Raw genomic sequence first — 14,942 nt, forward strand, 5'->3', positions numbered from 1 at the left:
TACCAAAATCTCTTATATTAAAGCTTCCTCAACTTACTGCAGGGGGTGTTTGCTTGCCATCCTGTTAATTTAACACCTTTGGTTATGCAGGCCCGGGTATAAGAGGAGAGGGAGGCACACATACAATCTTCACTCTTCTGACAGTTGCAGGTGTCAAACATACAGTTCTAAGAAAGAAGAGAATATGTTACATGAAAAATACTATTTATTTAATTGTAGTTTGGAATTTTATATTCTGATAAAGAGCTGGGTTATCATTAGTCTCATTAAAACAGACAGTATGTGCAATAAACTTCAGCATATAAAACATGAGGGCATTTGGCAGTAGAACAACTTGGGTGATTTCTTCTTCATGATTAGTCATGAGAGTACTCAACAAAATCTTTGTGTGCATGCGTGAGCTTCTGTGCATGCGTGAGCATTGGACTTACCTTTTGGTACATGTTTGGGTTCACTAGCAAGTGGCATGCAGCAAAAGGCCCATTTGGGTCAGATATGAGACCACACCAGTGTGAAGCATATTGTTCTGCAAAAGAAAAACATGAAAATTCAATTTGTTTTTTATAATGCTTCATTTTTATAAAAAAAATTCTGATGTGTACAGATCCATTTTCCATTGGTGGTTCTCAGACTATATGGAACCTATTTACGATTGCATGAGCTTTTTGGCTTGAGCAATCATCAAGGAAACCTGGCGTGAGTTGACATACTCACGCTAGGTTTCGGGCTGAAAAAGCTTGGCATTTTCCACAATGTAACGTAGAGAATATTGGCATCTAAAAGCTGCTGAAGTTTTTCTTTTTTACAAAAGCCCTTTCGGTGAAAATTATAGAAAATGCCAAACTTTTTTGACCCGAAACCCAGCGTGGATCAAGCTTGCTCAAGCTTTTTGGCCGAATCAATCATCAAGGAAATCCACCTTGAGTTTCTGTAGTCACTCTAGGTTTTGGCCTGTCAAAGTTCAGCAATTGCTGCAATTTTCCCAAACAGGTTTTCAGCAGCTTTTAGATGCTTTACTACCATACCATACGATATATTTACTGTAAATAAAGTGTACATATATGAAAAATATAAACTTTTAAAGCAGTGCATCTTTTGTTACAGAAAGGTACCATTTTCCACACTGAGGGAGCATGGATCTTCATAAATATTCTTGATGTTAGGACAGTCAGCTTGGGTCTTCCATGTATTTGCAAATGAAGCTCCAGTTCCTTCTATCACTCCATTTATGGTTTGGAAATCATCACTTTGCTTGTCATTGAAGTTTCCACAAAGACCTGAAGAAAGAGACCAGTTAGGCTGAGCTAGTACTACTCACTACTCACTACTTCAATTTTCCTTCTGAAAAAATGCTAGGATATATCCTCACCACACGTCTTGGTTTTGAAGACTGGGTCCAGTACCACATAGACCTGCATGAAGGGGGTGAGCTGAGCAACCACCTGAAGTCCCACTTTTGTATGGACAATAATGTAGAAAGAGCTAGGTCTGAAGATGGTGACGCTTGCTAAAAACAAAAACAAAACAGTAAGTGCAGATATGGACATGTTGCACGTGTCCCTCCATTAATACACTGTGCCAGCTCTAAATGACAAAATACATATTTATTTTGTCAAGAATTATGAAAACACATAATTTTTATGTCAATACAGGCACAACAGGCCCAGTTGACATATCCATGCAATAACATATCAAAAAATATAATTGGATAATATATCTTACCTGTAGAAAATGGCAGCTGGGTGTAGACACTGTTCACATACACACTGCCACAGGGTTTGATCACAACATTCTGTTAGGGTTAAAAAATAAGCAGCAATTTAATATCATGGAACAAAGAATATTTTTACATGCCAGAATAAACTGATGTTCCGATGTTCACTCTTTAGTAAATATGCCACCAAATGTGAAACACTGGTCTAGAAATATAGGTTCTGGCAAATAGCTTGGCCTCACACAGTCTTAATTTAACCAAATCTTTCATGTCTCCTTAAAAAGGGAGTCTAAAGCTTGAGGACTTACAGTTTCTCCTCCATTGAGCAGGACCATAATGCTCTTTAGACAGGTCTCACTTGCAGTTAAACCACATTTGCGAAGTTCAGTAACAACTGTATAATCTCCACCATCGCATGTCTGTAAAAACATCAAAAATCTTTTTCAGTATACTAGTAGCAAAGTTGTCGATTGTATGTATATTTTTATTGCACCTCAAAGTGATTTTGTTTTTTATATATGTTATAGAAAAATGTTGGATCCTTTACCTTCGTCAGTACATAGTTACAATCACCATGGATGCTGTAATGGGTCTGATCATAGGTTGTAATATGAGAGCCTCCTTCTACAGAGCAGGTAGAGGGACAAGGCAAGTCCTTACAGCTCCACTTCCCTGAAGAACATGAACTGTAGGAAAAAATAACATTTACTCAAATTATTCATCCACAACTGGGTGTTTTGTAACTAGCGGTTGTTTATGAAAAATGCAAAGGTGATTGACAGCTGTTAAGAGAATTTACAAAAAGTCAGTTGCTGTTGGTATTTATTTATCAAACGGAAAAAGTACATTTTCCCGAAAATACTCTAACTGATACTCAAACAAAAGTCACTGATACATTTGATTAGAATATTCTTTAAAAGAAAAATATTCTTCAAGCCATTGATAAATATTCCCCATAGTGCAAATAGTTTCCAATAATTACTGGAAATTACAGGAAAATAATGTTTTATCATAAATTATTACAGATTCAAAATAATTATTTTAATGAATTTCAAGGCAGTTAACACTAACATTTTTAATGATATTATAAAAAATATGTTTCTCAATCAGTAAGTAAGACCTTTAGAGAATTTTGGGGAAAATTTACTTTTTCCATTTGATAAATAAATCCCAAAATTCTCTTAATGATACGCCTAAACAAAAGTCACTGGTAAATTTGTTTAGAATTGTCTTTAAATGAAATATATTCTTCCAGCCATTAAAAAATATTCCCCATAGTGCAAATAATTCCCAATAATCACCGATAATTAAATAATGTTTTAGCATAAATAATTACAGAGAACCCAAAATTTCTAAATAATTATTTTAATGAATTTCAAGGCAGTTAATACTAAACATTTTAATGATATTATAAAAAATATAATTTCTCAATCAGTAAGTAAGGCCTTAAATTATTGGTTTAATTTTTATTCTTGCATTAAAAAAATCTAAATTGCAATTGTGTTCTTAAATGAGGTCTTGTAACTTCCCTTTGATCGGTACAGTATATATTTCTGTATAATGTTTTATATAATATTTGTGATGTATGTTGACCAATGTACAGTAGCACTATAAAATCACGACACTCTATTTAATGACAGTAAATTAAGGCATAAATATATAGTGGAATACTTTAAGCTACATCAATAAAAAAATATTGTTGGCTTTCTATGTAACCTATGTGGAGATAGAAGGCGTGGTGCCGTCACATTCAGCAGTCTTATCTCTGGATAACCAAAATCAATATAGAGTATGATTAAAGCCAAGAGGAGGACAAAGTAGATCAGGGTGCTGGAATGTGGCAAACCTTTGTGCAATGCCGTATATGAATTAATCAAGGAGAGAATTTTGTAGTTAAACACTGCTTGTTTGAATGAAGGGTGTTACTTCTGTTACAGTTAGCTTGGGCTATCATTATGATTGATATTAAGTTAAAGGAGGGCACCACCCTGTGGGTGAGAGGGTTTGAGAAGAATGCAGAAAACTATTCCCATCTAATAATTTTATCCCAACCAACCAAACCTTGTTCTTTTTACTGATAGGTGCAATGAATGTTAGTGCCATGTTGCAAATTGTTTGTGGTTGATTGCCTTGGAGTTGCCCTCCCCATCCTTCCACTCCCTGTCATTCTTTATTCTCTATAAATAGTAGGGATGCACCAAATCCACTATTTTTCGGACGAATACCGAAACAAATACAAATTTGCATGTGCAAATTAGGGGGAGCATTTTGTGGGTTCCCGCCCCCTAATTTGCATATAATTAAGATTCTATTCCACCAAATCCGAATCCTGCTGAAAAAGGCTGAATCCTGCCCGAATCCGGAACCGAATCCTGGATTCGGTGCATCCCTAATAAATACACCTCAACTGTTAGGGGGTTATTTATCAAGGTCCGAATTTATCTCAATACCGGCTGCCGAAAATTTGCTTTGCTGGAAAAGCTCAGATTTTCGCAATTTTTCATGAATCTTCACTGAATTCTCAGAATTTTTCGGAATTTTCACCAGAAAACATTGTGAAATTGCCCGAAACCCCCGACACAACCAAAAATCAATGGGACTGTTCCCATTGACTTTTATGCAACCTCGGCAGGTTTGAGATGTCGTGTTTTTATATTCGGCTTTTTAGCCCTCTGGGTTTGATAAATTCCGAAAAATTCATTATTTTTTTAAAAGTCAGATTTTATAAAAAAAATCATGAATTTTTTCGGATTTCGGGGAATTTTGGGTATTCGGAGCTTAGTAAATAAGCACCTTAATGTTGGGTACAATGTAAAATGTTGTACACAGTACCTTGTTACACCCCTACAGTTACATGAAGAGATAGGTGACAATTAATTATTGAACTATGAACTGACCAGGTACTGCATGGAGTAGAATATGATGCTCCAGAAGAGTATGTCTCCCCCCTAACTGTACAGGGGCATGTATCCACAGGAATACAGCCTGAGTTGTTGATGTCATCAAATACAGTTCCTATGGACAACAAAAGTTTTTGGTTAAATTGGTATTTAATGACCTAATAAGTATGAATGCCGAAATATATGCATGAATTAATTGATACATATTATTTTCATATAGCGAACTGGCCTGACAATTTAAAATACAATATATATATATATAAATATAAACATATATTACCTTTGGGGCAGTAGCATCCTTCCAAACAATGCTCATCACAAACAGCTGCTCTTTCTTGGTTGGTACATGTGTCAGCGCAAGGAGAGGCACATTCTCGGTATTCCATGTTAAAAGGGCACTTCTGGGCTATAGTGAGAATAAGCACGTTTGAAAATTATTAAACAATAATTTTTCACATTTCGAAATATATTTCTTGGCCAAATTCACTCATTCGTTTTAGGAACTATTCAGACATAAAAAAACACTCACGGCAAAAATCTTTTGTTCTCCAGTTACTTGGCTGACCACCGGCATGGGCACACTGCCTTGAGTACTCAGCGAATGTGTTACACATACAGAGGGAAGTCACACTGCTATCACAGCGGCACAAGTCCTTTACACAGGCATCAATGTAGGGTTCAACAGCCACCTTGGAGTGACAGTTTCCAAAGGCTGAGCCCAGTAATATTTTTTCACAGATGTTCTCCTGAAATATAATTAAAAAGTAAAATAAAACACAAGGACAAGGCATTCAGAAGTGCTTTTTTCATGGGGGAGAGCATATAGGTGTCCCTATCATGTCCCCTACTTTCACCTCAGTCCAAAGCAAACTGCAGAGCAAGTGCTGGGTAAATATGCACTAAAGGTGCAATTTTGTGTCCCATAGTGCTCTAACACTCGCATCTTGGGCATTGTTAAGTTACATAGTTAGTTACATAGTTACATAGTTAAATTGGGTTGATAAAAGACAAAGTCCATCAAGTCCAACCCCTCCAAATGAAAACCCAGCACCCATACACACACCCCTCCCTACTTTCACATAAATTATATACACCCATATCTATACTAATTATAGAGTTTAGTATCAGAATAGCCTTTGATATTATGTCTGTCCAAGAAATAATCCAAGCCATTCTTATAGTCATTAACTGAATCATCCATCACAACATCACCCGGCAGTGCATTCCACAACCTCACTGTCCTCACTGTGAAGAACCCCCTACGTTGCTTCAAATGACCACATAGTGTTGGGATTATAGCCCACCACAGAGCAATGCAAGAAAAACTATTTGATAACAGTTGTTTGCTTCTTTAGTATATATAGTGAATAAAGTACCCCCTTTTGTAAAATATAAGGATATTATAAAATTATATTTTTATACAGGTCATGGAACTCCAAGGTAACTTCTAATATCCTCATATTTTGCAACTGGGGGTACTTTATTTATTATAATACACAAATTTCGGTGAGTCATGTGACAGAAATGACATCAGAACTCACCGTTTATAACTGATGACATCAGAACTCACAGTTTACAAGGATATAATTTACAAGATATTCATGGCTTTTGTGTATTATAAAGTAAATTAAAGCTTAATTCTTTTGGTGCAAGTTCTATGCAGCGATCTGCACAAATTATGGTTATCAAGGTGTAATAAAAGATGCAAAACTTGCACCGTTCAGGTCTTGTGCTCTGCTCCCTGTGCCCACATACTGCTCTTTACATCTGCACCATTTTCAGTCAGGTGGAGATATTTTTGGCCCATACAACACAAGTGCACATAGAGCAGCAATAAAATGCTTTGTAGGAAAAACCAGGTGCTTACAATGTGTGGTTTTTTTTGTGAATGGTTCCCTCAGTCGTGAATGGGCCATCTACAAATTTCTTTTACATAGGTGTTTTACTTACAAAGTCTGTGCAATTGCTTGTTGGTATTGGCTGTACATCTTGGCACTGTTCTGTAGGGCCATCTAATCTCTGGAGGTTTCCAAACTGAGTTTCTGTGATGTGGATATCTTTAATACAAACATACAGACACATGTAGAAAAGTGACTTCTGCGACCAACTGCCTGTGCAGATTACAGTATAAAGAAATATAAGCAGTGCCTAATTCTAAACCTGCATCACACTGCATCCAGAATGCCGGGGTTGCAGAAGATAACCATATGGTGCATTTGTGCCACATACAGAATACTTTGTTACACATCTTTTTGACCGTTCAGGGGAAGCACATTTATTTTGATGTTTTGCAGTAGGTTCCATGAGGAATTGAGTATGTGCTACTCTGATAATGCATTATAATAGCTCTATACTATAACATTATCATACAAACAGAGCAGATGTGATTTGTACAAACACTCCTATTCCTTTAAATCACAGATAAATACAGATGGAGCAATATGTATTTTATGTGGGACCAGTCTATTCTGTCCTTACTCCACCTGTCAAGTAGACAAATAACATTTGCTACCTCTGTAGTTCTATATATAGTGAATAAAGTACCCCCTCTTGTAAAATATAAGGATATTATAAGTTACTGAGGAGTTTCATGACCATATAAAAACATGAGGCCGAGTGTTTTTATACAGGTCATGGAACTCCGATGTAACTTCTAATATCATATTTTACAACTGGGGGTACTTTATTTATTGTAATACACAAATTTCAGTGAGTCATGTGACAGAAATGACATCAGAAGTCACCGTTTATAACTGATGACATCAGAAGTCACCGTTTATAAGGATATAATTTACAAGATATTCATAGCTTTTGTGTATTATATTTTTATAATGTAATTATGAGTTATCAAGGGTTATCCAAGAAGGCAAACTGGTAGCAGGGAAATGTAAGTCAGGTCAAGACAAAGAAAAAAATAGAGAAATCAAACTTGAATAAACTGACCATGGTTAATGAATTCATTGTGGATAGATATGCCGTTGTAGTCTCCGCACAATCCACAGGTCTGGTTTGAATACTTTTCATCAAGCTCCAGCTGTTTAGAATAACACAGTATTGAATTTACTGCATTTTCTATAAGCATTTAATAATTGACACAACCATTCATAATAAGATAATTAAATGGTTCTATAAAAACCTTTGTAAAAGTGTTTTCTTACCAGGAGGCTATCATCATCATTCCACATTAGCACCACACCAAGTTTGGAGGTGATTTTAAGGTAAACGCCTTGTTTCTCAATCTGGACACCAGAACCACTGTAGGGCAATTGCACTCTGTATGAAGAAAAACATGACTTGGTTAGGTGACTGCACTGACAATGGCTATATTTTTTGTGTCTTTTTACAGCACAGTAAATATGTTGCTAGAGGGATCATAATTCAGAAAGGACATGCTACAGACTCATTTGCAGTCATATTAGGAGCATTACCAATAAATAAGAAGCAATGTCAATAGAGCGGAGTGTAAGTACGACAAGAAAATAGGTCAGGGATTAGATATTATCAAAACGAGAGCACTGAATGGGAAGCCAGCCAAAGAGCAAACAACTGTACTGTGAGTTTGCATTTCTTGAGTCAACAAAGGGTTTTACCTATGTTACCACTGTTTCTGAGCTGCGATTCATTGACTGCGATACCAGCTGTAGTACAACAACTGGACGAAAACAGGGGTAGTCACAACACTTCACAACATTGAATATGATAGGTACAAGCAAAAATGATTCGCCCACCCTTTGACTATATTGCCTTTTTCTGGCACATTTTTTTTGTGCACTTGTGCAGCACCCTATGGCAAATAATAAACAAATGGCTCTAAAGAGTGTATTGTAAGTTATAACCAATATCTGATGGATTCTAAGCGTTATTTCAGTGGTTTGACATTGCCCAGTCATCTAAAGTGGCCAACTGAATTTTATATGAAAGACTGAAAGTAAAGTAACCTACGCTGTGCCATCAACCATCGCAGAATTCTGACCGAGCTGTATCACCACCCCGTTGAGCTTCATGGTGATTTTATTGATTTCTGGGATGCTGTTGGTGAGGGAGCGTTGAATCTGGATGTTGAAATCTTCATAATTGCTTTTGCAATGGGAAGCGTAAACATAGTTGCAGGTTCCCGGGAAATGGAATATATCACCATCAAAATTCTTGAAGTTGAAGTTTCCCCAAGTGCTGCATACTTTGTTATTGTGAGCGGTGTTGACGACTGCAGATAATGATACATAAGGGCATGTATTAATAAAAAATATTGGCTAAGTAGACTTGGCCTCATTTATTCATGTTCCAATAATGCAGAATTTGCTATACAGGTATGGGATCCGTTATCCGGAAATCCGTTATGCAGAAAGCTCCAAATTACAGAAAGGCCATCTCCCATAGACTCCATTATAATAACATTTTTAAAAAATTATTTCCTTTTTCTCTATAATAATAATAATAATTACAAATTACAGTAAGATATAATTAATCCTTATTGGAAGCAAAACCAGACTATTGGGTTTATTCAAAGTTTACATGTAGACTTAAGGTACAAAGCTCCAAATTACAGAAAGATCTGTTATCCGGAAGACCACAGGTCCCTGAGTATTCTGGATAACAGGTCGCAGACCTGTAATTATTTTCTGAGATGCAGAGGGTTTTCTAGAAATATATCACAAGCAAGTTCACCTAGCCATGACATTACTCATGGCAATAGGGGTATTTATTTACATGCAAAATGAAGCTCAACTAGGACCTTAGCCGTCCTAAATACAACCACTTAATACTAATACACTGGGAGCCCTCTCACAAAGAAATTTGTGATTTCCAAAGCCATTGCTGACCAGCATCATGTTAAGCATGTTCATCTTCAGCCTGGGCTGGTTTAGCCACAACTGTGCATGCTCCTGAGGCAAGAGCACTGGGATGGCGTAAGATAGCATCTGGTGACTATTCTGCCACTAGATGTGTTCCAAATAGGGTAGAATTAGAGGTCTGTTGTGGTTCAGGAAGTTGCATCTGCCTTAGACAGTTCTTGTTATACTCGCTGAGAAGTTTATAGGACTTACCTTTAACTACCGGAGTTGGGTGCACAGCTGGGATTATGGATATCTTTGCAGGTCCATTTCCAACTGCAGAGTAGAGTAGAAGCAATATATCAAGGTCAGTTGATAAGGCCAAATATGGTACAGTAAACAATCAAAACCATATTCGGTGCATAAATAAGAAAATTAAGGTTATTTACTATTAAAAAACATCTGTTACCATAAAGTTACCATGTTGAAATGGTCCAGAGAAGTTTGTTGTATTGATATATGATTTGTGTGATAGAATTCTGTATAGAAACGTGACTAGCAGCGTACAATTTAAAGGAATCGCTCAGTATAAAAATAAAAACCGGATAAATAGATAGCCTGTGCAAAATAAAAAATGTTTCTAATACAGTTAGATAGGCAAAAATGTAATGTATAAAGGCTGGAGTGACAGGATGTCTAACATAATAGCCAGACCACTACTTCCTGCTTTGTAGCTTCTTGGTTTCCACTGATTGGTTACCAGGCAGTAACCAATCAGTGACTTGAGGGGGGAGGGCACATGTGTCATAACTGCTTGCTCTGAGCTGAATGCTGAGGATCAGTTGCAAACCCATTGAACAGTTATGGCCCCCCTTCAAGTCGCTGACTAACTCAGAGTTAGAGAGCTGAAAAGCAGGAAGTTGTGTTCTGTTATTTTACACATCCAGTCACTGCAGTCTTTATACATTTTTGCCTAACTAACTATATTAGAAACATTTTTTATTTTGCATGGGCTATCTGTTTACCCAGTTTTTATTTTCACACCAAATTGTTCCTTTAAGAAAACCTATATCTATGGGATTCCTTCCTTTTGTAATACTGTAATACTGGATTAGCCAACCAGCGGTTAGCTTTTATTACTTTTGTGAAGTTGCATTAAGGGAAGCAAACATTTCTATGGCTGTACTGGAGGGCAAATATTGACCTTGTTTTATTATAACCCTGTTCTGTAAGCTATTCACACAGATATAAAGAACACATTGTGTAAAATAACAGATATACAATGGACAAATGACTGACAAGACTTACATGTCTCGACGTTCTGGATGGTTTCGTGAATCGTGTAGTCAAAACTTTCACCACCGGACAATTCCTGTGAATGCTCACTATAGTCGGAATACAACTGAGCTGCAAAGACAAGAATTGAAAGGAACATGATCAATATTTAATAGAAAGAGGAAACAATATCACAATGTTACCTAGAGGGATAGTTTACCTTCAGTTAATTTACGTTGGAAAGGGGTCAATTCTCAAAGGAGTAATCAGGCTGATGATGGACTAACTAATGAACCAACTGGTTCTGGATGGAGTTTGTTCAATAGACAAATACTTTGGAAACCAAGTGTGTGATTGCTATGACTAGAACATTTAAAAACCAATCAGGAGGCAGCTATTTGCAAGGCAAGATGCTACATACTCCACACAACTATGGCAAGAATCTTTATACAGGCACTGAACCTGTTATCCAGAAGAGTTTGAGACCTGGAGTTTTCGGGATAATGGATCTTTCTTAAATTTTGATCTTCAAATCTTTAGGGGCAGATTTCTAGTTTGAGTTCTGTTTTCCACAAAAAAATTGTAGTTTTTGAGCTGTATTTTTTGGTCAAAACTCGAATTTTCAGGTTAAAAAAAAACCTTGACTATTTGAGATTTATTATACCCAAACCCTGGAAATAGTTTGAATCAGAAAATACACCATCTAAAACCCGTTGTGGTCATGTAGGAGTCAATGGCAGAGGTCTCTTGAACCATTTGAATATGTTAACAGCCTTAATGATGTTCGAGTTTTTTTTTTTTTTGGAGGGGTTTGCCCCGAAAACTGCAATGATTTGAGCTATTCAAGTTTTTTTCGCCAAAAAACTCAATGCATTTGCGTTTTTCGTGGGACACGAATCAGGGTTTTGCCATTCGAGTTTTTTCTTACATAAGATACCATTCGAGTTCATTTGAGGTAAAAAAAACTCTAGCACTCGACCTTTGATAAATAACCCCCGAAGTCTACTAGAAAATCATGTAAACATTAAATAAACCCAATAGGCTGCTTCTGCTTCCAGTAAGGATTAATTATATCTTATTTGGGACCAAGTACAAGCTACTGTTTTAATATTACAGAGAAAAGGGAAATCACTTTGGTTTATTTGGATAAAATGGAGTCTATGGGAGATGGCCTTTCCGTAATTTGGAGCTTTCTAGATAACAGGTTTCCAGATAATGGATCTCATTCCTATATATTATGCACCATGGGCAATAAAGAATTATGGGGTGCCAAACATACATCTGTATGTACTGTAACTGCAAAATGAGAAAAACTATATAGTACTAAAAAAATATTTTTAGTACTGTATGAACATAAAGAACAAGGGTATTCATGCATTGTACCTTTGAACCTACATCTTTAGTTTTCTCTACAGTCCAGCTGTGGTTGAACAAGTGCCAAAACAGAAGCTCCTAGGGATTACTATTGATCATTCATAGCTGGAAAGTACACAAATATGCCCTCTGGTTGCAGAGAGACTTGCAGTTCAGATTTAGCTGAAGTGCTCCAATATTTAAACATTCATCTAAAGAACATTCATCTTTTTAACTTAAAATATTTGCTATCGTTAACACAAAATAATTAATTTGTAACTCCTATCCCTTATACATTGGTAGTACAGGTATGGGACCTGTTATCCAGAATGCTTGGGACCTGCGGCTTTCAGGGATCTTTCCATAATTTGGATCTTCAGTCTACTAGAAAATCATGTAAACATTATATAAACCCAATAGGCTGGTTTTGTTTCCAATAAGGATTAATTATATCTTAGTTTGGCTAAAGTACAAGCTACTGTTTTATTATTTACATAGAAAAAGGAAATCATTTTTAAAAATTGGGATTATTTGATTGTAATGGAGTCTATGGGAGACGGTCTTTCCATAATTCGGAGCTTTCTGGATAACGGGTTTGCAGATAACAGATCCCATACCTGTACTAATCCTACTCTCCCTGCACTTCCAGGTAGACATACTAACTGGTGCACAATTACTAATAATATTGCAACTTCTTCTGTAGTTCATTAGAAGCAGTTTTTACCTGCATTTTCCTATACTGGAGCAATGGTCTGTGTAGACTAAACACAGCCAAAATGCTACATTTTCAGTATGCACCCCATGGGGCAAAGTATAAAAAGCAGGGTGCTTTGTTTCTATATTTTGCATTTTCCATTTTTGCCCGTATATGGTAAATGAGCCCTATGATGCTGACTTTATCACATTAGTAATGCTATAGCTGCAAGAAAAGGCAGCTAAACAGATTAACCTGCAAGGGAGTGTATTGTTACAAAGGTTCATAAATGAGCATTTAAATACATTCCAACCCATATAATATAGCTCTGTTCTAATTGCCTGTTGTGCAATAGGGCTCAATAACAGGAAAACCATAATAATTTCAGTACAGATCCCTCCTACCAGAGCAACTCCAGCACAAATAATGCATTTAAATTTACTGTATATGGCTGCATTGTTTAGCTGCAAGCATAGAGTATATATTTATTGCAATTATTATACTGACATAATATTCAAGTATTTGTGTGAGCTCACAGGTGGTGCCTAGAGACTAAAAAGATAACAGGCTGCCAATGAAATAAATAAAATGCTAGTAGGCATGGAGGAAAAATTAAAATTTAAAAGTACATGATTAATTCATCAAAGAAGATATTAAAGGGGAAGTTCACCTTTGAGTTAATTGCCAGCATGATGTAGAGAGAGATATTCTGAGACAATTTGTAATTGATTTTCATTCTATATTATTTGGGGTTTTTGAGTTATTTGGCTTTCTTTTCAGCATCTCTCCAGTTTGCAATTGCAGCAATTACCCAAATTACCCTATCAACCATGCATTGAAATGAATAAGAGATTGGAATATGAAAGAGTTAGTGATGGGCGAATTTGGGGCGTTCCGCTTTGCCGGAAAAAACTGCAAAAAATTTGTCGTTTTTGACGCAGACGTCCGTTTTTTTTGCAGCGGTTTCGTGAATTTATTTGCCGGCTGCGAATCGCGGGAATTCGCCGGGAATTCACGCCTGCCGAATAAATTCGCCCATCACTAGAAAGAGTAATAAAAAGCAGCAATAACTATACATTTGTTGCTTTAAATATGTTTTAGATGGGGTCAGTGATCCCCATTTGAAAGCTGGAAAAAGTCAGAAGGAGAAGGCAAATAATTAAAAACACTAAAAAAAAATTGATAATAATTAAATCCTAACGTAACATTAGTTAATCCTTTCTGTCTGTATAACTCGTAGAAACAGTATTTCATTCTTCATCAATCAGTTCAAATATTTTTAACATGAATCTGATATATTTTCCCTAACATTTTCCCCTTATATAATTAAATCACTATCGGTAAACCAAAAGTACAGTATATTTTATTTTAATTTAATCCGAATTCATTTCAAACCTACAGCAGAGAGTTCTATACAAGTTCACTAACAATACTTTAAGGTCTTCAATAATGCATGGCCACCATTTAACACACACCCATGAAATGTAAAATATAGTCATTCTAACGGAATACTTAAAAATGATCAGAATTGATATACTTTACATTTAAGGTACATACCATTTAACGAACTCAAAAGCAGTGGTAGGATCCACAGTGGGATCCCTTTGGAGGTTCCCATAGTCTTGCAGTTAGTGGGATGAAGGACAGGGGACAAATTAGTCTGCACTGGCTTGGTCCTTATATACAGCACTTAAGGCAGCTTGGCCCAGAATCAGGATTTTTTCACACAGGTAAGTTGGGAGTGGCTGCTGCAGGTGTAAGGGAGGATGCTGAAGGAATGTGTGAATAACTGTGTTTGCCTTTCTTGGTGTATCATAGAAAGGGTTTAATGAGGTGAAGAACCAAATATTAATAAATAGCAACCCCGTTTTCATATTTGCCAAAGGGAGCTATTTTCACTGAAGATATCAAAGGACGTCAGAAACAAATACTTGCTTCATTCCCAAATGTCCTCCCCGTTTACCCTGTAGTTATCAATGGGGTCTCTGAAACCTGTTATCCAGACTGCTTGGACCTTGGTAATTCCGTAATTTGGATCATGGAAACAATAAATTAACCCAATAAGATGATTTTGCTTCCAATAAGGGATTCATTTTGTCTTTGTTGGGATCAAGTCCAAGGTGAGGTTGAATTATTACAGAGATAAAGGAAATCATTTTTTATAATTTGGATGTTTTTAATAAAATGGAGTTTATGGGAGACGGCCTTTCTGTAATTTCTGGATAACAGGATTC

At 36.3% G+C, this 14,942-nt stretch overlaps 1 protein-coding gene across 1 annotated transcript in view; it reads right to left on the reverse strand.

The window, feature by feature from the left end:
* The window catches only part of LOC108713473, a 152,950-nt gene extending 138,579 nt beyond the window's left edge, over positions 1-14,371 (reverse strand). The window contains exons 1-17 of the mRNA XM_041589615.1: positions 14,266-14,371; positions 10,695-10,793; positions 9,660-9,722; positions 8,557-8,818; positions 7,773-7,887; positions 7,558-7,648; positions 6,565-6,671; positions 5,144-5,360; positions 4,895-5,020; positions 4,612-4,729; positions 2,262-2,400; positions 2,023-2,133; positions 1,723-1,792; positions 1,370-1,507; positions 1,113-1,277; positions 432-526; positions 38-167 (exon numbers count right to left, since the gene is read on the reverse strand). Of these exons, the coding sequence (XP_041445549.1) occupies positions 38-167; positions 432-526; positions 1,113-1,277; positions 1,370-1,507; positions 1,723-1,792; positions 2,023-2,133; positions 2,262-2,400; positions 4,612-4,729; positions 4,895-5,020; positions 5,144-5,360; positions 6,565-6,671; positions 7,558-7,648; positions 7,773-7,887; positions 8,557-8,818; positions 9,660-9,722; positions 10,695-10,793; positions 14,266-14,326 (2,107 nt within the window). The 5' untranslated portion in view covers positions 14,327-14,371. The remainder of the gene's footprint in view (positions 1-37; positions 168-431; positions 527-1,112; positions 1,278-1,369; positions 1,508-1,722; positions 1,793-2,022; positions 2,134-2,261; positions 2,401-4,611; positions 4,730-4,894; positions 5,021-5,143; positions 5,361-6,564; positions 6,672-7,557; positions 7,649-7,772; positions 7,888-8,556; positions 8,819-9,659; positions 9,723-10,694; positions 10,794-14,265) is intronic.
* Positions 14,372-14,942: the final 571 nt, after the last annotated feature.

The sequence above is a fragment of the Xenopus laevis genome, chromosome 4L (assembly GCF_017654675.1).
Source record: "Xenopus laevis strain J_2021 chromosome 4L, Xenopus_laevis_v10.1, whole genome shotgun sequence".
Lineage (NCBI taxonomy): Eukaryota > Metazoa > Chordata > Amphibia > Anura > Pipidae > Xenopus > Xenopus laevis.